The sequence below is a fragment of the Micrasema longulum genome, unplaced genomic scaffold, assembly GCF_059751315.1.
Source record: "Micrasema longulum isolate JH-2025_06_02 unplaced genomic scaffold, ASM5975131v1 h1tg001536l, whole genome shotgun sequence".
Classification (NCBI taxonomy): Eukaryota; Metazoa; Arthropoda; class Insecta; order Trichoptera; family Brachycentridae; genus Micrasema; species Micrasema longulum.
This window is the reverse complement of record NW_028278719.1, coordinates 60314-83273: the sequence shown is the minus strand read 5'-3', so window position 1 is coordinate 83273 and position 22960 is coordinate 60314. Positions and strand designations below refer to the sequence as shown.

Below are 22960 nucleotides of genomic sequence, written 5' to 3'. Positions count from 1 at the left end.
TACAGGTCATAAGCCCTGTAGATGCCTAGACTTCTATATTACCTTTTCTAAAGTGTTCTTCATCTCTGTTGTAATATTTTAATACATAATAAGTATTAAAAACAAAGATTTTCACTCATAAAAAGACCAATTAAGTTTTCATTAATTATCAAAGATGGAAACAGACAAAAAAAAAACAAAACCGTAATGAGAAAATAATAATTTTACAATTAACAGATGCGTTTTTCATGGAGGTTATAATTGGTAACAAATTAAAATACCGAGTGCACACTCTGAGCCATCACATATATGAACGCATACATATACACACATGCATACGCACCCTTACATACAAAACATACACAAACGCATACCTACATCATATGCGATACATAGCATAAACCACTCGAAATGTACATTCAGCAACTATCCCAAATAATCAACTTCATGAAGAAATTGTCTGTATAAATGCAACGCGCAGTTAAAAATATCTACATTAATACCGAGTCCATTACAATTTTTACAGGTACGTCTTATACCCCAAAAAAATCTTATCTCGGTGTCTAACATGTTGAGACTTCAATCAGCATTATTTTATAACTATTTACCTAAAAATGTACGTACTAGGTAAATTTTATTGTTTCTTTGAGGAAATTTAAATAAATCGTTTAAGTACCTACCCACCATATTTTTTCCATCTGGAAACAATAACTGCAAAGGGGAAAAACATCAAACAGATGCACATTGTGTTGTGAAAGTTTTGAAAACTTTTTTTTAATTCTACAATTTTTTCTTATAATTAATAATATCTCAGTCAATAACGGATCTTTGATGCAAATTTTATATTTGTAAGCGCGGAAATACAGAAATGAGAATTATTATTTATGAATTTCCTGTCAGTTAAACAGAATCCAGTGCCACCTAGATCAAAAACGTAGATTTAAAGTACGTGACACATAAAGTAGTGGTTTTATTTTCTAGCTACAAAACAAATGGCTCTTCGCCAGTTTCACAGCTAAAAGTCGTGGAAACATTGTTTTTGGATAAAAACAACTGCGTTATGTACCATTTTATCATTTATGCAGTATGTTTCCAATTTGTTTTATTGTGTATTCGTTTTCTTGGTTTTTAATCGGGGTGTGCTATCCTATTCCAAGCAGGAAGTTGGAGCAGGCCTCCGCTATGATGATAACGGCCTCCGTCCAGGCTGCAGGCAGGTACTTGCCCGGTGGGGGCGGGGATCAGAAGCCCTCCTTGGCCTCCCGGAATGTTCTGAAACGCCCGCGGTCCTCGACGCACTCCACTTTCACGAGGTTGAAATAAATATTACCCATAACCTATAAAAACAATACGATTAATCAAAAACAGCATTATATAACATTATTATAACAGCATTAGCGCTTGATTGGTAAATATACGTAATTATACTTCCAAATATTTTTTATTAGGTATTTGGAATTGTTAATGATTTTTTGCAGTATCTAACTATCTCGTTGCAATTTTTACTAAAAAATGTAGTTATGAATCGTTCTATTTTTCTGGGCTCCGATTATAATAGAAATTCAACAAAGTTATCTGTAATTATTGTCTTTAAAGCAAAATCGAATTTTCTGTACGAAAATGCGTACAAATGTTTGTATGTTATTTACATTATTTTTGTCGGTACCCTGCAATGGAACATGTTTTTAAAAAAAGAACACGGAAATATATATTTCATAAAGAAAATTCTAACTAAGTTAACACTTTTCCCAGCTGTCCAATAAAGTGCATTTTATAGACATCTAGTGACTTTTATTAGTACTTTTTCGCTGCTGGTAAACTACGTGAAAACACGGGACCGTGACACAACGCGCGGTTATTATAATCACGCGTTTACACGGCTCCGGGATACAAAGCACAAAAAAAGGAGTGAGACCCTATATATGAGCGAACATTTCGAAGTGGCTCTTCATAAAGGCCAATGTTGGCCAAACTATCATACAAAAACAACTTACTGAGTCGATTCAAATAAATATGAGAAGTTTTAATTAATTTAATCCAGTATTTTCGTAATTACGACACTTTTAAGAAACCCTTCACAAAGCATGAGAATTTACAAAAATAGGCCGGGCACAGGGTAAATTCTATGTGTATTCGGCCGGTACTCAAAGTGTAAACTAACAGAAATCTTCAATTGTCTTTATGTAGGAAAATGTGTGTACAGTTGCATAAAAATTCAAATATCTAGAAGATGTTTAAAAAATAAAAATGACAATACTCACAAAGCGAAAATTCAATTTTACATTATAGACAATTGAAGGCAACTCTGTCCCTGTGTCCGTGAAGGCACTGGTGCATTTTTATTATTAGCTAAACTTACAACTAAATTTCGTTAAAACGAAGACACGTTTGACATGTCGTTCGATCGTATTTCAAGGGCGTCTGTTCTCCAATTTTCCATTAAAAATATATTCCATATTTTTTCTGAGTATGAAGAAAAAAAGCATTAAGTATGGCGTATGACTACGGTACATTTTTTCAAACTCAAAAGGTGTCATTTCCATAAACCCTTTATTTTTCCATCGGAATGAATTAACTAAATATATATTTTATATCAATAAGTACCTGTATTTCACCATCATCATATCCCTGTTTTCATAAGGCACTTCATCGGAACTAGATGCCGCGTATTTCGATCATCTGTTACATGAAGGTAAGGTAATCAATCTTACGCTTCGGTTACCGTTCCAGGGACAGTGAAATATTGCAGGGTTAAACCACCTTTAAAACAAATATTTCACATCAAACCTCCCAGGAATCGAATCCGGGACCTCAATACTGGTAAGTGAATGCACCAACAACTAAATACGAAGCCAGCCTTTCCCCACTCGATTTCCTTCTTCAGGATTTTACCTGAAAGAAGTAATCTAGTCCAAACCACTCATCCAGGATTTTGGTTCTATTCCACACTCACAAATGTTTATTCATACTTCATCCGCCTGAACACAGATGACATATTTTATTTACTCCTAAATAAATAGTAAATTAGCTGTTGTTTGATAATTCCCACAGAAATTTTGCATCCACGTGGCATAGGTACCTTGCCAACTTTCACCAAGCTCAACTTGTTAAATTTCATTCACACGCAAATAACGTCTATAGCAGTCGTGGGCAACCTTTTCCTAGTCGTGACCAGATTGTCAATTTTCCTCAGAATTGCGAGCCGGAATCTCAAAATAATCTACGCAAACAAATAAAAAAACAGCACAAATACAATCACGTGTATGGAAAAGAATCATAATCCTGAACGAGTGCTTTCGACTCGATGACTGCTCTCAAATAAAAATCCTGAATAACGAAATCGAGTGGAAATAAGTCCGCCTCGTAGTGTGTGGTTGCTGCGTTAGCCTACCATGCTTGAGGCCCCGAGTTCGATTCTTTGGAAGGTCGTCATGAAATATTGATTAAAAGACTTTACTGCAATATTTCATGTTCCCGGACTAGTGCCCGAAGCGTAAGGCTAATCACCTTACCTTCAGGTAACACATGATCGATGTAAGCTGCATCAATTGTACCAATGCAGTGCCTTACGCACCGTTGGGTGCGGACAGGGGGGTTACGAAGATGATGCATTTTGGATTAAAGTAATTTTCTTGATAAATAACATATCTACCGACGCTTTTCATCACAGAAGGCTGTTTCTTATCATAGAAGCCCAATCAAAATATGAAAGAGAAATACTTTAATTTTAATTTCGCTGAACGCGGAGTAATATTTCGCGCTATCTACTGGTTGAATTCGATCATATGACGTCTGAGGTGACGTAATGAAAACACTTATCGACAAGTCGGCAGAGAATACCGAGGTAAATAGAGTAGATACATTATTTCAATATTCTGACCGTGTGTATTTATTTATTTTCTCTTAATTTTCAATTTTCGAAAATCGAACTAGACGCTTTTAAGGGTTTTTAGATGGACCTCAACAAAAAAAAACTAAACATAGGAACACGCCAATGGTAGATAGCTAAAAAGCAACAATTCAGGGGAAAATACGGGAGTACGTTTGTAATTATATGTAGAAAAGTCAGACCGCGCATTCTCTTAAAAGCTTAGTGTTGTTACTATTGAATACGACATCGTAATTGTAATAAATAAAGAACAATTTATTTATTCATTAATTGACGGTATCAGAAACAAACTTGGAAATCTCCATTGAAGGAGTTTCTGAGATATTTGCGAAAAACTTTGTGAGATTTCTAATCATGCTTCACTAACTCAAAGAGAATGCCAAGTTTGCGGTGTCAAGTAGTATAATTGATACCTGTTTTGCAAGATTTAGAGACGGTTTAGAATTACGCTATTATTTAGGTAGATAGGTTTTCATGTATAGTTTATTTTGGCATCAATAACTAATTTTCCATTTTTGGTGAAGTTTTCCAAGTTCTAATACCCTCAATTAACGAACCATTCTCGTGAAAATAGCTTCTTACTCTAGAACATTACTAAAGGCCTTAAAATATAGCTTGATTAGAATGACAGTTGTCAGCAAAAGTGACGACATAACTTTGTAGTGACGTCTAAGGAATGATTTATATTGACACACGAAAAGTCATTCGTATCTGGCATTAACATATTACAACACAGATGAAGAACATTTAAGAAAAGGTAATATGGAAGTCTAGGCATCTACAGGGCTTATGACCGGCTTAAGTGGCCACTTTACACACTGTGTAACATTCACCATTCTGCCTATATTTGAACATCTATATTCCTTCGATTCTTTCATCTGTTGATGTTTGTGAAGTTAAAGAGCTGAACGAATGAATCTCACCTGCATAAATAAAGGTTTCAGCTCTTTAACTTCACAAACATCAACAGATGAAAGAATTGAAGGAATATAGATGCTCAAATATAAGCTCTTAATATAAACAGCTCCCCAGGGAGTTGAATCCAGTCCTTGTCTACAAAAATTTGGACAAACTCAAAATATTGTCATATCTGGCATGTTAATTAATTTTTTAAATCCAATTTTTGACATATAAATTAACTTTTTTTTTTTTAAAGAAATATTAGCGTTTTTATAATTTACCCAAATATTTCAATTTCGTTGGCCATTTTCAACGAGTTGTAAATAACTCACTATTAGAAAATGGAAATCTAGTTGGGCCAAAGTGGGGTTCGAACCTCGGACCTCTGATCCGCAAGTCCGCAACACTAGCCACGGGACCACCACCCGATTCTAAACTAACGTAATTATATAAAATCAGCTTTAAAACTAAAAAAGAACTAAAATAAACCTAATTGTTATTACAAGGTTTCGTCATTTTGTAAAAAATGTTAGAGATGTGACAAATTGATCAATGTAAATCGATCGAATAAAAAATAATTTATTTGTTGTTATTTATGAAAAAATGTATTTAATGTCTTATTTTTTAGTAAATAGTTGTCTTAAACACGCTATAATAGGCTTGTTTTTGCGTTTTTATATCAATTTCCGGAAACAGAGTTTCATGTTTGCATGAAAAAATTGATAAAATCGATATGATCGGTATATGATCAGCGACCAGTAATTTCCCATCACTAGTGACATTAGTTTGGCTGCTGTCTTTTAATCAAGCTATATTTTAAGGACTATAAGTTAGATTTCAAGTAGGGTTTATAAAAAAAACAACTTGAATAAATCAACGTTCGGTGATTAGAGTTTATGGACGAATTTTGGTATGATCGGAACTCCGCGTTTTCGCGGACCAGGGGTTGCCCACGCGCGGTCAGCAACAAGTAGTTCGTCGGCTGAACAAAGGCATCAGATCTGGTTCATCAAGACTCAAATTTAAGGTCAAGTCTGTCTTTAGGCTTTATTGAATGACTTACAAGTTACTGGTGCCACACCGTTATAAACAATACAACTTGCTGGTTAACTTTGTGGTCAAACATTTAACTAAATGATAGTCAATATTTGTATATAACCACTTACCGACTTTTCTGTGTTTACCGGTTTCGAGACGTACCCGTCTCTTTGTCAGGACACCAATTAAATCAACATGCGACCGGTAGACATAGAAAAGTCGGTAAGTGGTTATATACAAATATTTAATAACATTTAGTACTACTACTTGTAATCAGTGAGTAACTGGGCCTCGATTATAATGGGAAGATAAAGACGTCATACCTTCACCTTGACGGTATAGTTGAAGATAATTTGCCTCTAGCGATTATAAAGATATACCACCGACCCCCCCCCACTTTCGAATTTGGGTAGGTACATCGATATGAATCAAGGGGAAGCGTGCGTCACGGTTTACATATCTACGCTCTAAAATGACATAGTTTCAGTATGACGTCATAGTTGAAGATAAAAGTCTCCCGACCGACTACAAAGGTATTAAGCATTCTGCGATGCAACTACATCTCAAAAGCCTCCAGCCTATTCATAGTATTCACTTTCATAGTCCAAGTCTCACAGCCGTACAACAATACAGACCACACATAACATTTTACCAATCTTTGCCTTATTTTCAAGTTGAGATTAGCATCGCAGAAGAGGGATTTCATTTTATGAAAAGCAGCTCTTGCTATCTCAATTCTGCATTTAATTCCTATATCTGGGTCAAGCGTCTCTGTTAGAATGCTGCCGAAGTATTTAAATTTGTCCACCTTTTCAATGTCACTACCCTTTAATTTGAGAGAAAATGCGGAGTAATCAAGTCGACCAAATGTTATCCATTTTGTTTTGCCGACATTAATTGTTTAATCTAGTTGTTCGCCAAATGCATCCACACTATTTAATAGCTCCTAAAGATCGGTAATGGTATCCACCAGCAAAACAGTGTCGTCGGCGTACCTGATATTGTTGATTACAACTCCTATAAAAAAATACAACCTCCTGTAGATTAAGCAAAAAAGATCAACATCCGAACGTTTTGCGAACGCGCTAGCTCTAATTTCAATCGACCAGGCCCTTTTCACACATGCCACGCAAATTCACCCAGCCCGGTAACTTTCCGCGTTCATTCTACAAACGCATACACAACGTGTCACCTTTTGTAGGGTGAGAACCCGGTAAAATTACCGGGCCGGGTGGATTTGCGTGGCGTGTGTGAAAAGGGCCCATGGAGTAGGAACAGTACACGTTTACTATACAGACCTGCGAGGCCGAGGTGTTGGTGGCCTTGAGGCAGGCGAACAGCGCGTCGTCGCACAGGCAGTGCGACTTGCTGTACAGCGAGTTGTTGGTGAGGTTGTAGCGGCGCGAGAAGGCGCGCACCTTCACGGGGCACAGGTCGTGCTGGCGGCAGCAGCGGTCCATGCGGCGGTCGCTGCCCAGGTCGTGGTACGAGGCGGCGATGTCGCCCGTGCCGCACCACTTCGTCCCTGCGGTGAAGTAAACAGGAACATGGTTGAAATTTTGACTGATTTAAATTGTGTTTTATAATAAAACTTGCATCTGAAGTGTGTCTGATCTTCTTGTTATAAAAAAAAAAAACATCATACGCTCCGGTTGGTGAACCGAAGCAGTCCCTTATGTACCACTTTGAAGTCTGGTGTCCTGGGCCCCAATTACAATGGGAAGTTAACAGAGTTATCTTCGACTGTCTATAAAGAAAAACCGATATTTGTTTACGAAAATGAGTATATTTGCATGAAAATTTAAAGTATCTTCGTCGGTAACCTATAATTGAACATGTTTAGAAGAAAAAAATGTATGCACATTCTGCTTTTCATGCAGAAAACTTAATTTTCCTTTGTAGATAAAATTGAAGATAAAGACTCATACCTTCCCCTTGACGGAATTGTTGAAGATAAATTCTCTCTAGCGATTACGAACATACACTACCGACCCCTCGCCATCGAGTTTTGGGTAGGTACATCGATACGAAACAAGGGGAAGCGTACGTCACGGTACACATACATATCTACGCACTAAAATGACATAGCTTCAGTATGACGTCATAGTTGAAGATGACATTCTCGCGACTGATTACGAAGATCTCTTCTTAATTCGTTTGTATTTTTGCTCCTTTCTTTGTGTAAAATTCATTTCTGTCTTCATATTTAAAAATGCGCTTCTGTTCTTTCCGCTTTTATACTTATATGTAAAGATGATATTTTTGATATTTTTCTTTTTCTTCTAAAAATCATTTTTATATTTTTTGCTACTTCTTTGCAAAATACTTGTCTGTCTGTCTTTATTTGTATTTATGTATGTAAAACATGTAAAAGCCTAAAAGGCGTTTAAATAAATAAATAAAAATAAAAAGATTCTCTACCGATCCCCACACCATCAAGTTTTGATGTAAATACATTGGTTTATACCAACGGGTCTAGAACCCCTCGATACGTTTATCTACGCATTAAAAGTGACAAAAAATTTGTTTCACCTAGGAATTTTTCTTTTAATTACTATTATTTCAATTTTAAATCGTTCTATGGTTGGCATTTTTTCTTAAAAGCCTATTTAAAATAGGAAAGAGAAAGTCAATGTCGAAGTCGATTGAAATTCTAACATAATTGACAGTTTTGAAAATGAGCGGCTAGATGCAAAAAACAATGTCGCTAGATGTTGCCCTATTAATATATAAGAGACGTTAGAAAGTTGCCACTGTAAAAAAAAATATGTTTTTTCCATCTGTTTTACTATCTTTCTGTGTAAGTATCGAGACGTTGAAGGAGCCGGCTTTGTAATCAATCAGAAGATAAATACAGTCGAGCCTTAAGCATATCGTCTTGGTAATTGTCAAAATTCTTATGAAAATTATATTTAAGCGAGCATTTTTTGTATCAATTGGGATTTATTGGAGTTTATAATTGCTTTGAAGTGGGCACTTTTTATCACATAAGCCCATATAAAATATAAATGAGAATTATTTTAAATGTTAATGAAGTAAGGAACGTGGACTTAACCATTAAGGTCATTCATTGGTTGATTTTGATCATATGATGTCGAGATGAGTGGGTAGAACATACCGAGGTAGATACAGATAGTACAGAAGTTTAGTATGCCGTCTCGATATGTACAGATGAAGATAGAGTTCAAGCGAGGCACTGACGAAAAAACCGATAGACATAGAAAAGTCGGTAGATAGTTAAATACAAATATTTAATAACATTTAGACATTTAATTAATTTGAAATTGCTTCGGTTTTAAATAAGTTTATATTAATGTCAAATTCGCGACTTATATATATTAATATATTCATAATGAATCAGTCCTGAAAAAAAAAATTAAATGGTCGGAATTATCATGGGGGATCGAAACCATTTAAACATGCAGGCACATATAAAAAAAGCTTTATAAAACATTTGTTCGTCCCCAGCTAGAGTACTGTACTCCTATTTGGTCACCTTACTATAATACTAGTATTTATAGACTAGAAAAGATCCAACAAAAATTCTTTAAACATGTCGACTACTGGTTAAACCTTAACTTCTCTAACTATGCTAAAAGTATGCAGTACCTACCATAGAATAAACTCTCTTCAAATTCAAATAATAATGTAAGACCATTTATTTTTATACACATTAATAAACAATCAAATTGATTCCCCTAATGTACTTAAAGGCTTCCATTCCGTGTCCCATCTAGACCAACAAGACAAAATATTTTGTTTTACACAGACAACGCGTCAACGAACTATTTAAAACAATCTACAATACCTAGAATATGCGACCAATATAACTATAGATTTACAGAGGCTGATATTTTTCATAAATGAATGTAAATTAAGGTCAAAAGTCACAGAAATATTGAAAGAAGCAGATATTCAATTAATTGTATTAAAAAACTAGGTCTAATTATTGGAATAATGAAAAGAACATATGTCTCTGATAAAAGTACAAAATTAATGATATACAATGCTTTTATACTTTCACACTTTGTATATGGATTAATAATATGGTCGCAATGTAGTAAACAGATGCAAGAATCAATACAAAGAACAATGAATAAAGCACTTAAAGTAACATTTAATTTTAATAAATACACTAGAACCAAAGATTTATATAGAATAACAAAAATGCTCAATCTAGAGGAATTGATCTACACAGAAAAAATAAAAATTATATTTTAGATGAAAAATAATAAAATAAAGACAAATATTAAATTTAATTTTGACTACAACATGCATAAAATAAATACAAGTGCATCAAATAATTTAACTTGCGGACAACCTAGGACCAACAGAAAAAGAAACAGTTTTTTGTATACAGCAATAAATTTTTATAATGAACTTTCTAATGATACAAAACATATACGTACTTAAAAAACACCTAAATAAAACACTTTTTAACAGCCCGTGTGACGAGTGATATGTGGTGTTTTTTTATCGAATTTTATTTAAACTATTGTGTTATTATATATAATATCCCCTCATTCCAGCACTTTTGCTGATTGGGAATTTTTCGTACAAATAAAATATGTAATATAATGTAACATGTAAGGTTTAAAACCTTGTATTTTGTCATAAATAAATAAAAAGACACCTTTTTCATTTGTTATAATAAACACAATTTAAATTATTGTCTTAAGTTTAATTAATTTTTTGGTGTGCGCATGGGTGTTCTACACTAATATACAAAGAAATTGTGAATATATTTTGTACATACTGTTTGTTTCCCCAGAAAATAAGGATTTTTAATGAATAGTAAATTTGTATGTATTTTTTTATGTTTTTTTTTCCAGTTTTCTGAACTGACATTCGTATAGCGCGCAGCGGCCGGATTGACAGCGCCACGAGCTCACAAATAAATATTATCTGTGGTTTTCTAAGCAAGATGTTTACAATATAGGAGGCATAAAACAATGACAATAAACAGCTGAAACTAGTAAAACTAGCCTTATTTCGTAACCTATAGTGGCTCAAACCGGTCAACTGTGAGTTACCCGTTACTGTTACTGTGTTGCTAATGAATCCAATTTCACGTCAACCAATCGATACAATATGCCGCTTACTGTGCTTACCTGCAAATTATTACCTAACCTGGCAACACACCACACGCCACGTAATTTTAACCTGAATTCTACTTCAATAGAGGGCTTTGCTAGAGAAATAGTAAGCAGCGATCATTTTACAATTGTTTATATATTAGAGGTGGTAGAAAAATGTAACTGCTGTTTTAAAACAGTTACCTTTCCGAAACGCCTAAATTAAATCTTTAAAAAAAACAAAAGCTAAATCATCAAGCGCAGAAATAAGTAAAAAATACATTTTGGCCAGCGCGAAAAATTTAACGCCCCCCGCACTCTCTTACCGCGCTTCGCTCTATCTTAAAATATTTATCCATATACCTACTTCTTGTATTGTAATCTCCCAAGGAAGAAGTACATACACATATACGCATGAAATCTCCCCGGTGCGTCTGCGCCCACCCCACACCCGCGCAGACCCGTGACCTTATCCATCTTTCTTAAAATTCGAAATTTTGAACAGCACAAAGTCGTTAGTCGTTTCCGTTATTAAATAATACAAAAACTTATTTCATGAAAAACAATTTAAACTGAAACAGTATCATAACCAGTCATAAACAGTGTCATAACGGGAAAACTTCACCGTTTTAAAAAAACTGTGAAGGCTCACAACGGTGTAGGCACGCCGTTTAAAAACAACTGCGTTTCAAAGAAACCCTGTTTGAATATAACAAGGGTGTTAACGTTTTTGACACATCCATCCAAACTCAATACAATACTATCGGAATTTACATGCAGTAATGAGTCATTCAATATCAACGCATTATTTATTTAAAATGGTGATCCTGCCGTTCGTATAAAAAGAAAGCAAAGTTTACTGAGTGGCTTAATTTTAGTGAAAGCTCGCATTAACATTGTAAGTAAAAAAGCCCGTCCAAATTACATGTGCATTTTACATTGACAATTTCTTGTATATACCATATTGATAATTTTTCGTGGATAATTTATTATAAATGTTAAATTAATAATTAAGTACATTTAATACGCATATAATCCGAATGAAAACATAATTAAAGGTATAAATGAAATGGCATTTTGTGAATTTAGAGGTCTCTATTTGCATTTAATAAAATTTTTAGGCTAAAAAATATTAATTTCATTCCATAAAATAAGGTTCCTATAAAAAAAAATCAATAATAAAAAATAAAAAATAAAAAACGTTTTGGAAAATTAGTAACTTTTTGTTTCTTAATTATCAAAAATTCAGCAACGGAAAAAAACTTTATATTTTTTATTCATAACATAAAATTTAATGCGATAGGCGAAATGGGAAGAAAAATTGTTTTTTTATTGGTACTTAAATTGAAATTTGGGGAGGGGAGGTAACTGCACTAAACTGTTATTTTTTAAACGTCTTAACGAAACAGCTTAATTTGTGTAACGGTAACTGTTATTGCTATTTTTATTTAAAAAAACGAAATGCTCACCTCTAGTATAGATGACATAATATAAGCATCATAACTTTAATTGAAGCATTTCATGTTATTATAACCACATCTAATTTAATTTCTAACATGTTAGTATCCATCATGTTCGCCTCGTAATCAAATAATGATCAGCACGATTGCCTGACATTTAAGCAGGGTAGCCAAATAGCCAGTATTTTAGTAACATTTTTAATTGAATCGGCATTCACTTCGTAACACTTCATTATAAATTATTGGTCAACAAATTTTGCAAGTTCAAGTGTCAATTTTGGGGTTTGTCCTAAACAATTTACGTGCCAAAAATACGATAAATAAATTAACTTTACGAAATATTACTAACACATAAGTAACTAAACAATACTTTTTGATAATATATTATTATTAGTAGAACTCCGTTTATCCGAACTCTAGTCATCCGTATTGTCAAATATCCAGAAGTGCTATTCTAAATTGTCCCTACTCGCTAAAGAGTGGTCAATTTGGGGATTTTAATTTTTTGTTCATATATGGCTACACATTCGTGAAATCTCTTATAATCGTCAATAAATAAATTATAACTATAAAATATAAAACAATAATTAGTAAATTAAACCTATCAAACGAATTTAAATAAAAAAACTAAAATCAATAAATTAATATCAATACTCGCGAATCTAATGCCAAGCTGTCTTGTCCTGCAAATATTCATCGACTCTATAGTAGCTCTTTCTAAACAGGCTTTGCTTGACTAAATTCTTATTTTTTTTGTTGAAAAAGCCTGAATTTCTCCTATCGACGAGTGATATAAAACCGTTTTATGTAAAAGTGTTCCATAGGTTCAACTCTAGAAATTATGATATGCTAGTTGAGCCCACCGCTAGACTGCAAAAAATTCATAATTCTTTTGCCTTAAACTGGATTTGATTATACAATAAGGTACCTCTAGAAATAAGGTAACGATCTGGGGTGCTATTCTGAACCACTGTGACTAGAGTTCGGATAAACGGAGTTCTACTAATAATAATATTTTTATTTATTTAAATCTTAAAGTAGGGCACACATATCATGCATATTGTTATGTGTGTTCTAATAATAACATTGCAAATATATTTAATTTATAAATTGTTTATCACCTATGTCTTGACCATTATTTTAAATTTTGATATGTTTTTTTCTTCATAAATATTTTTTTTCCATTTCGTAATACTTTTTAATTGCTTTAAATAAAATTGAATTTTGTGACTTTGTCGTTTTCCTAAATGGAAGTCTAATTTTGTTCTTTTCTCTAGTATTGTGATCGTGTTCATGCTGGTTCCGATCAATTTTTTTCCAAAATTCTGTTTTTTTATTAGAGTTTATAAGTTTATGAACAAATATCATTGTATTGTAAAATATTCTTTGTTTATATGTTAATAATTTCATTTCATTTACCATCGACTTACCCTCGTGTATCTGTTTTTTTCAAAATGATTCTAAAGGCTATATTTTGTAGTACAGTTAGTTTATCTATGTTTTCTTTGTTTGATAAAAATAAAATGCTATGTACTACAGTAGTTAACATGTGGTTCAATAATTGCTTTGTAAATAGTTTTGCAAGAGTCCTTATCAATAAATCTTCTGATCCTTCCCAAAATATTATCAAAAAGTATTGTTTAGTTACTGATAGAGTTTCGTATAAGTAATATTTCGTAAAGTTAATTTATTTATCATATTTTTGGCACGTAAATTGTCTAGGACAAACACAAAAATTGACACTTGAACTTGCAAAATTTGTTGACCAAAAATTTTTTTTTAAATTGCCATCAATTTGTGTTCATAACATCCTTACGTATAATAAGTTAATTTTAGTAATTCCTTCAATTAAATTTAATAATACCTTCATATACTTCATAACACTTTTATTAATAATACCTTGCACAAATTTCGAGCATATTTACAAGAATATAAAAAATTAAAACGTTGTTATATTATTCATTTATATATTTCATTTAGTCAATTAATATTACTTACAATAATTATTGACATAACTGTTTACTAATTTATACCTGTACATTATTACAATAAACGTAATATATTATTAATATTCAAAGCATTAACTTTGTGGTCCAACATTTTAATATTATGTTAAGAAAATTTGAAGAGACGGGTTACGTCTCGAAACCGGTAGACAGATAAGTCGGTGAGTGGTTTTATACAAATTTTATTAACATTATATTAAACGTAATATAATTTAAATCTTACATTATTTCAAGGTTTCTTGATCAATTTATGCTACGGCCTTTGCCGACTGAAAACTTCCAATAAATTAAATTTTCAGACAGTTTTGGTGTATTTTCAAAATGCATCAGGTTTCCAAGGTATGAACACCTGGGGTCGGTAACTTTGTCAGGGGCAAAGGATTAACGAGGAGATCAACACAGCAAAGTAAAGGTATGTATCACTACCTTAATACGTGTTGCAATATAAAAGAATCTGACTTACAACAGATGAAAAAATTTAGGTATTGTATGAACGTGTATAGACAGATCGGTGAATGTTATTCGGTATTATTTAATGTGATCCCGTAAAGCTAGGGTTTCCTAGGACAGCGGTGCCCGTAGTTTAACGGCCGTAGTGAACGGTGATGCAGTGGACAGCCGTCGTAACGGTGACTAGAGTGTGGTTTCCTAGGAAAACGGTATTATCAACACCATTTAACACCGTTTACCTCGGAAACCACTCTCTAGTCGACGTTACGACGGCTGTCCACTGCATCACCGTTCACTACGGCCGTTAAAATACGTGCACCGCTGTCCTAGGAAACCCGAGCTTAAGCCTTATCCCCAGCCAATGACAACATATTCAAACTTAACAAATTACAACAGGGATGGAAAATACCTTAAATACGGGAATATGGAAGTCTAAGCATTTACAGGGCTTATGACCAGTCATTGGCTGGTTTAAGTGGCCACTTTAAACACTGTGTAACATTCACCATTTTGCCTATGTTTGAACATCCATATTTCTTCAATTCTTCCATTTGTTGATTTTAGTGAAGATAAAGAGCTGAAACCTTTATTGTTGTGAAGAGATTCATCTGACAGAATTATTTCACATACTAGGCAACGCCTGAAAACAATTTTTAAATTTTTAAACTTCTTGGACCAGTTGGTTTCATTACAATATTTGAGTTTGTCCAAATGTTCGTAGACAAAAGACTGGATTTCACCCCCTCGGGAGTCATTAAGATCAACAAATTACAACAGGGATGGAGAATACCTTAAATAAGGGCATATGCAAGTCTAGGCATTTACAGGGCTTATGACCTGTTATTGGCTGGTTTAAGTGGCCACTTTACACACTGTGTAACATTCACCATTTGCCTATGTTTTTTATTCATCAACGGTTCAAAGAACCTTTTACGAAAAATGTTTTACAGAAATAATCACAAATGTCAGCAATATATTTATTTATTTATGCATATTTTTCTCTTACAAACTATAATTAATTATAAAAATAATGTGACCTCACTGGGGTTACCCGTGCCGAGGACACTAAACAATACACTTTTTTAAAATGTTTTTACATTTGAGAATAAACAAAGAAGATTTACTTAATAAACAGAGATAATTAACAAAATATTCACAGTTTTAAAAACTAGGTTTATCTATATTGTTTATATTACAGAACGCACAATGAAAATAACAAAAACCTACCATAATCTACACACTTGTAAAGAAGTTGATTCAATTCAGTTGGGCGAATGAGACAATCCATTTTACTTCTACCTAGCTCCACTACCCATTTTTTTATAGCCTTTTAAAACATTTTCTCGTTACTAATTGTTTTAATAGATAGTGGAAGTAGGTTATAGATTTTAATTGAATAATACTCAAAATCCCTTTGTCCGAAAGTGGTATTAGTTTGTATTTGTTTAAGTTGTCTTTGTGCTGAGGATCTAGTGATTATATTATACAATGTAAAACCTAATACGAAATGTAACAGAATAATCAAAACTAAACGATTTATTGAAAATAAAATATTAAAAAACAACGACAAAAAAGTAATAAAGAAACATAACATCTCTTTAAATAAAATAAAAAAACAGTTAGTAAAATTCTATATTTGAAGCACTAACTTTGTGGTTATCTTTATGTATATAACTTTTCTGTGTCACTAAACTCCCCTAAACGACTTAGCCGGTTTACGTGTGGTTTTTTGCATAATAATGAGCTTTGCGCAGCGCATGTTTGTTGATCTTAAAATCTTCAATCTAATCTGTAAAAAAACGTTGGAAACAAAAACGTTTTATTCATCGACCTTTCAGGGTTGCATTCGATGAGAATGCATTTACAAAAAAATTGGGAAAATGTTATTTTTTTGCATATAATTAAAGTTTGTATTTGAATGTTTACAAACAGCATTCGTTTTTTGTTGATCTCAGTCAGTTTCTTTCCTTAAATTCTTTTTAATGTTTAACCATTTATTTATTTTTACTGGATTTTTGGTAATACTAAAATAATATTAACTGACATTCAATATATTTTTTTAAAATTGCAATCGTAAATAATGTGCACTCCTGTTGTTAGAAGAGCAGAGTTTGACATTTGAAAAAAATATTCTGTATTAAAAATATATTTATTTTATGTTTTGGGATTCAACCATAAAATAGTACCTAGATACCTACTTAAATTCGATATTTAAATATTAATAATTCATCACACGAAGAGAAGAATTATATATATTTATTTATTAATTACATTATACATACATTTGTTAAGGACAGATACACAGGCCGATGATATTGCACTTATTTTTTTTATTTTGCTTTGGGCAACAGCAAATCACACAATGACGAAACGAAAAGATTGAAATGTCGATCTCAATATCAAATGTCACTTAGTATATAATTTATCGAAAATTCGAATATCAAAAAAACGTTTGGTGAACCAGCTTATAGCAGGCAAGTCAACGTTTGGGTAAGACAACGTCTGTCAGGTCCTCTAGTTCATTACAAAATCACAAAGATAAAGTTCTAAAAGTCATGTGTTTTTTGTAATTAAAATAAAAATTCTGTCGACTCTTAATAAATAAAAAACATCGAATTTTACAATTATTCGTTTTATATTTTATTATTTTATTTATTTCGACGGCTTGCGCCTTTGACAAAGTATAAAATAATATTGAAAAACAATTATAATAAAACAAAACACCTGTACACAAGTATAGAAAATATAGACTTTGGTAAAAAGCAATATAATGTAATTGCTCCAAAAATATTTAATGACTTATTGCCAAATATAAAAGACTCAAAATGAAAAACAAATTCTAAAATAAAAATAACTGCACAAATAAATAGTGTAGCAAGAGATTTTTTTGAAAAATATATGTAAATCAAAAAACGTAGTACTTTATATAATTGGTACACATATTATTTATATTTTTATGTTTTTCATTGCTTTATATTTGTTTTTTATTACATATTATACTATATTATTTATGTTTAAGTAACATGTATTCTTGGCACATATATATACTTTATATGTGTATAATATTGATTTATAATTTCTTACATTTGATTAGCTAGGCATTTATAATTAAGTAGTTTTAGTTTTTTTCATGTTATTGTTTTATTAGTATAGGACTACTTATGCTCTAAAAGATATAAAATCTCCATCTTAGAACAGGCTGAGCCATGTTAGATGGAGAATATCAGAGTTAGTGCTTCAAATATAAACTTTATATATAGAGAACACTGCGTTTTCATTTTATATCAATAAGTTTTATATATATTCCTGTTATTAAATATGTATACTAATTTTATGCAATAAATTTGTAATATAAATAAAATAATAGATACACGGAATAAAATCAGCGGAAAATAAAGAAAAAATAAAGGAAAATTAAATAAGAAATTATAACATACTTATGCAGCAAATTAACGATAAATAAAGAGTTAAAAAGTATTGAAGTAACAGAGGCGATGTATTATAGTATAAGCAGTAAAACAAGTAGGTATAACACTTAGTACATTTTTATAATTTAAAAAAGAAGTGATTAAAAAGTAATGATTTCAATTTGTATAAAGATAAATTAAATAAATCTAATTTTCCATGTTTTTTCGCTAACATGTGGAGCCGTGGAATGGGTGAGTATTTAGCATAGTTTGATATATGCTAATCAAAAGCAAAATAATTATTTTGTCTCGTCCCACGCTATCTCACATAAAAATTCACACAATTTAAAAGTTCGGGACTGTCAAGAACATTATTTAATAACTTAAAAAGCAGCGCTAAATCTGATACTTCCCATTCTTTTGATCTGTACTGTATATTTAAAACAATTATAATTATAATTTCAACGTAAACTTCGTTTGTGGGACAAATACCATATGCCATATACTCGTATCTAATCTAAGTTGGTAGTATAATGCTTCTTCCGAACCGGTTTGAAGATGCGAATCGCGAAATCTCGCCTTTGTGGCGTGAACCAGAAACCTATTGGTTTACAAACGCATTCTACCACTTGACAGTTGACTGTGTGCAAGTAGTGAGGAGGTACATCTGTAATCCGTACCTGTATATCTGTATTCAGTATTTTGTATGTGAATGCGATGCTTTAAATATCTTAAGATGCTTTGCATCACAAGAGACGCCGCATCCTCGGGGGACCACTGCACTGATTAAACCCGAGGATGTGAAAGCGCTCTCAATAATACGCCCGACGCCCGACGCTTTAAGGACTTGAAGGCAAAGAATGTGGAAGTTCAGTGTTTTTTTCGTATTTCGTTTGTTAATAGCATATTAAACTAAGCCAAAAACGTTTTTTGAACTTTTATATATCGTATTATCAGCACTATGATGTTTAAAGTTTTGTATTGAATGTGTGGTAAAACGGTGTATGATAAGTGCACAAATGTCGAGGTCCGTGAACTGTGTAAGGCTGAGACATGCATTATCAACAGAATCAAGAAAGGGGTGCTGCGTTGGTTTGGACATGTCGAGCGAATGGACAGAGAAAGAACGGCTAAAAGGATATACGATACGAATGTTGATGGATGCAGAAATCATGGCATGGCACGACCAAGTCTATCAAATACTTGACGCACAATTTAATACTCTAATTTTACCGCGCATAAGAAATCATTTTTCGTATCTAATTTCCTGTAGGGCTGCAATTCCTCATTAGCAATTTGAGAACGCACGCAATTCACGTATTTTCTCCCACGACGATGGCACTATCATGCGTGGATATCATGCGCGGTCCGTCCATGGACTGGATGGAACCAATGCGCGTTTTTAAAAACCAGTACCTAATTTTTTATATATAATAAAATAAGCTATAAGTTAACAACCAACCATTTTAGTAACTACAAAAAATATTTTTTGATCAGCTTATTAATCATAACGATCTGAGATGGATTAAATGTTCATTCATTAATAACTTCTAAACAAATTCAACAAGCCCACAAACAACCTTTCGGCTCCGCAGTTATGCGCTAGCTGAAGACAAATTCATCGCGCTCTGTCTAATTCTGGAATAAGGAACTCCATAAGTCTGTTGGTTCCAAAGAGGCGGTCGTTCAGAACTGAGTTCTCAAGTCTGCGCACGCGCAAATTGAGATCTTACAAGCTCTGTGGAAGCAGTTCTAACAAACCCATCCATGTTTATTTATCACATATTGTGACTGTTTTATGACAAATTTAGCACTTTAATTGGTTGACACGGTGCGATGGTATTATAATATGAAATATCACTCTTTAATATTGAAATTATAGCATAAAATTGCTTTTTAGTTTATTTCAAAGCATTTAACTCAAATTACTGTGTTGGTAGTAGGTACATATTTTACCTGTGTACCCAGTAACAAGTGACCGCTTTCCTAATAAAAAACCTAACCGCACGCCCCTGATAGATATTTACCATTGGCGCATCGACTATCCAAAAAAGTGCCCGGTTGAAAACTGTGTAAAATGAGGTTCCAGAGTGTACCTATATTTGTTTCGAGTATTATCCTCAATGCCTTATTCTATAGAATTTTATTTAGGAGTTGGTGCTTTTTTTGGAACAGTAATTTGTGAGTTACGGACGTAATAGCAATATTTGAGTAGGGACCTAGCAATTACAATAACAGTATGCAATTTTGTTTTTCTGAAGCATGAACCACAAAACTAATAAGACTCACTTAACCACTTTCTTTCTTTGGGTACCCGCGCCCGCCGTGAGCGATATGGCGACCCCCTCGCTTCTACAAACGTGTTTTGGTAAAGTTGTGACATTGAACTTGCGTCTGTACCTCGATGTACCTCACGTGACCACCTTGAAGGAAGGTTCATTCCAGTATATCTGGACTTGGAACCAAAGTAGGTGGTACATTAATTTATGTACCAATAAAGGGACACTGAAAAATGCCCTGAATTGAGGTTACAGCTGGTTCAAGGAAAATGCAGAAATGAGTTTTATCCACCAATCTTAAACGCAAATTAAAATCAATGGCCGGCGTATTGTTTTTATGTTTTATTCAATGTAAAAACAGCAAAAAATACGATGAATTAGAATAAGATTTCCATAATATCTAAGGTAATGAATATGATTTTAATATAAATACGTCACTTGAAAAAAAAAATTTTTTACTTAACTTCTAAATGGGGTTTTTTGCGGGGATTTCTCTCATTAAATATTAAGTAACACAAATAGTAGAACAACATAATAAATGTAAAAATTAAATAAAATGCCGTCTTTTTGTGAAATCATATTAAAAAAAAAAAATAACACTAAGGCTGTGGTCCGGTAAAACGCACGAAAACTGAGGAAATCATACGATTTTGCCATTAATGATTTCAGAATGTTTTTTTAAAAATCCCGCAAGAATAAAAAATATAAAACAATAATTTTTATTAAAAAATACACTTAAAACTTTTATATAACTAAAATATAATTACTTTTTGACCGGAAGATTACGCCATTTCAAATTTAGACTAAACTTTGGGGCCTTGATTCTCATATTCTATATACTAGTATTGAACTTTTTTTTTTCAAATGTCTTTAATATTGTAAATTAAAAATGAAGAAAACGGAAGCAAAATATTAATTTTATGTTTTGGAAAAGAAATACAAGCATTTTCAATCACACAAATTTTTGAGACATTTTTCTTTATTTCTACGTAAAATTATGCCTTCGGTAATACTTTAAAAAAATTCATTGAAATATTTTAGTTGAAACCTTTTTTTATAAAAATGTATTTTTTTTTTGTTTAGAAGATAGTTATGGTTGTAATATTCCATTGTTAACAATATCTTATTCGGGTTTAGTTTCATTCCGGTACCGGTAACTTGAAAAAAAAAATTAAACCCTTACCAGTACTGGTAAGGGCCGGTATGAAAGTAATAATGAAGAGTTACAAATTACTTTTTCTTACTTTTAATAAGTCTAAATGTTTGTACATAGGCTGGATTTCCTCCATAGGGAGTTTTTTAGATCTAAATCTGTTGCAACAGAGAGTGAAAACATTTTTGAGAAGGGAATATGGAAGTCTAGAATTTTAAAGAGGATTTTTTATTTATTTCATTTTTTCCTTTATCGGGCAGTTTATTAGGGATGTGTGAGGGGATACACACTTAAGTCTTGTCTCCATACGTAGGTATTTAACACCCCGTTTTCAGTAAAATTTTCCTTTAGTTTTTGGTGCGTTCTACACCAGTCGGCCTGTTGCGCCATAACAAGTCAAGTTAAAAAACATTTATATAACTATTGCGTTTATGTCAAAATACATTTTTTAAAGGAAATAAGAAATATTTGCGTTTTTATGATATACCCAAATATTTCATTTTGAGGGCCACTATTAGAAAATAGGAATCAATTTCGGGTAGAGTGAGATTCGATCACAGACCCTTTTTTTATGTATTTATTTGTTCATACATAAATAATAATGACGTATCCCAAACTTTATGAGGCCAAGAGCCCTGTGTTGAGTTGGGATACAACATTATAGAAAGTCGAAGCATGTACATTATTAAATAATAGCAAAAATTAAAACTAAAAATTATTACATAAACACACATTACAACAAACATCTGAACAACACACTTAATAGTATATAAATCTTTGCAATAGCAGCAGTCTCTCTTCCCTTAGACAAAATCCAAACTTGTACACTCTTTCTGAAAACGGATTTCGTTTTGGAGAACTGAATATGTTCATCTAGGACATTGAACACTCTCGGAGCCACGAAAGAGAAATTCCTCTGAGCAAAAGTCGTTGAGCCATGAGTCCGAGACACTAGCCACGGGACCACAACCCAATTCATTGTTTCAATTGATAACACGTACAGCTTACCCACCACATACCGCACACCGCATCTGAGGACATAAGTCTCCTTGGCGGTGCCCACATACACGGAAAATTTGCTCGTTGTCAAACGAGAAAAGCTGCCCGAAGGAGCTCTCTGAAATCTGGTAGCCTTAGCATCTCTGTGCTGAAAGAAAGTAATCCAGAAGTACATAATATGTACTTCATTGGATTGAGAAGAGAGAGAAGTGAATTCTTCACTGACTGGGATTAAATTGATTGGACATGATCAATTCGCCGAAATGATTACAAAACTTTTAAAAAGCCTTGAAATTCTTTTTAGAAGCCACCAGATCTGTATATC

At 32.7% G+C, this 22960-nt stretch overlaps 1 protein-coding gene across 2 annotated transcripts in view; it reads right to left on the bottom strand.

Moving 5' to 3' along the window:
- Positions 1 to 1095: 1095 nt before the first annotated feature.
- Positions 1096 to 22960, bottom strand: part of LOC148274987 (phospholipase A2-like) — a 77840-nt gene continuing 55975 nt past the window's right edge. For both annotated transcript variants that reach the window (XM_088236329.1, XM_088236330.1), the window contains 2 exons: positions 7105 to 7331; positions 1096 to 1316 (listed from right to left, as the gene is read on the bottom strand). In XM_088236329.1, coding sequence (XP_088092455.1) covers positions 1221 to 1316; positions 7105 to 7331 — 323 coding nt within the window. In that variant the 3' untranslated portion in view covers positions 1096 to 1220. The remainder of the gene's footprint in view (positions 1317 to 7104; positions 7332 to 22960) is intronic.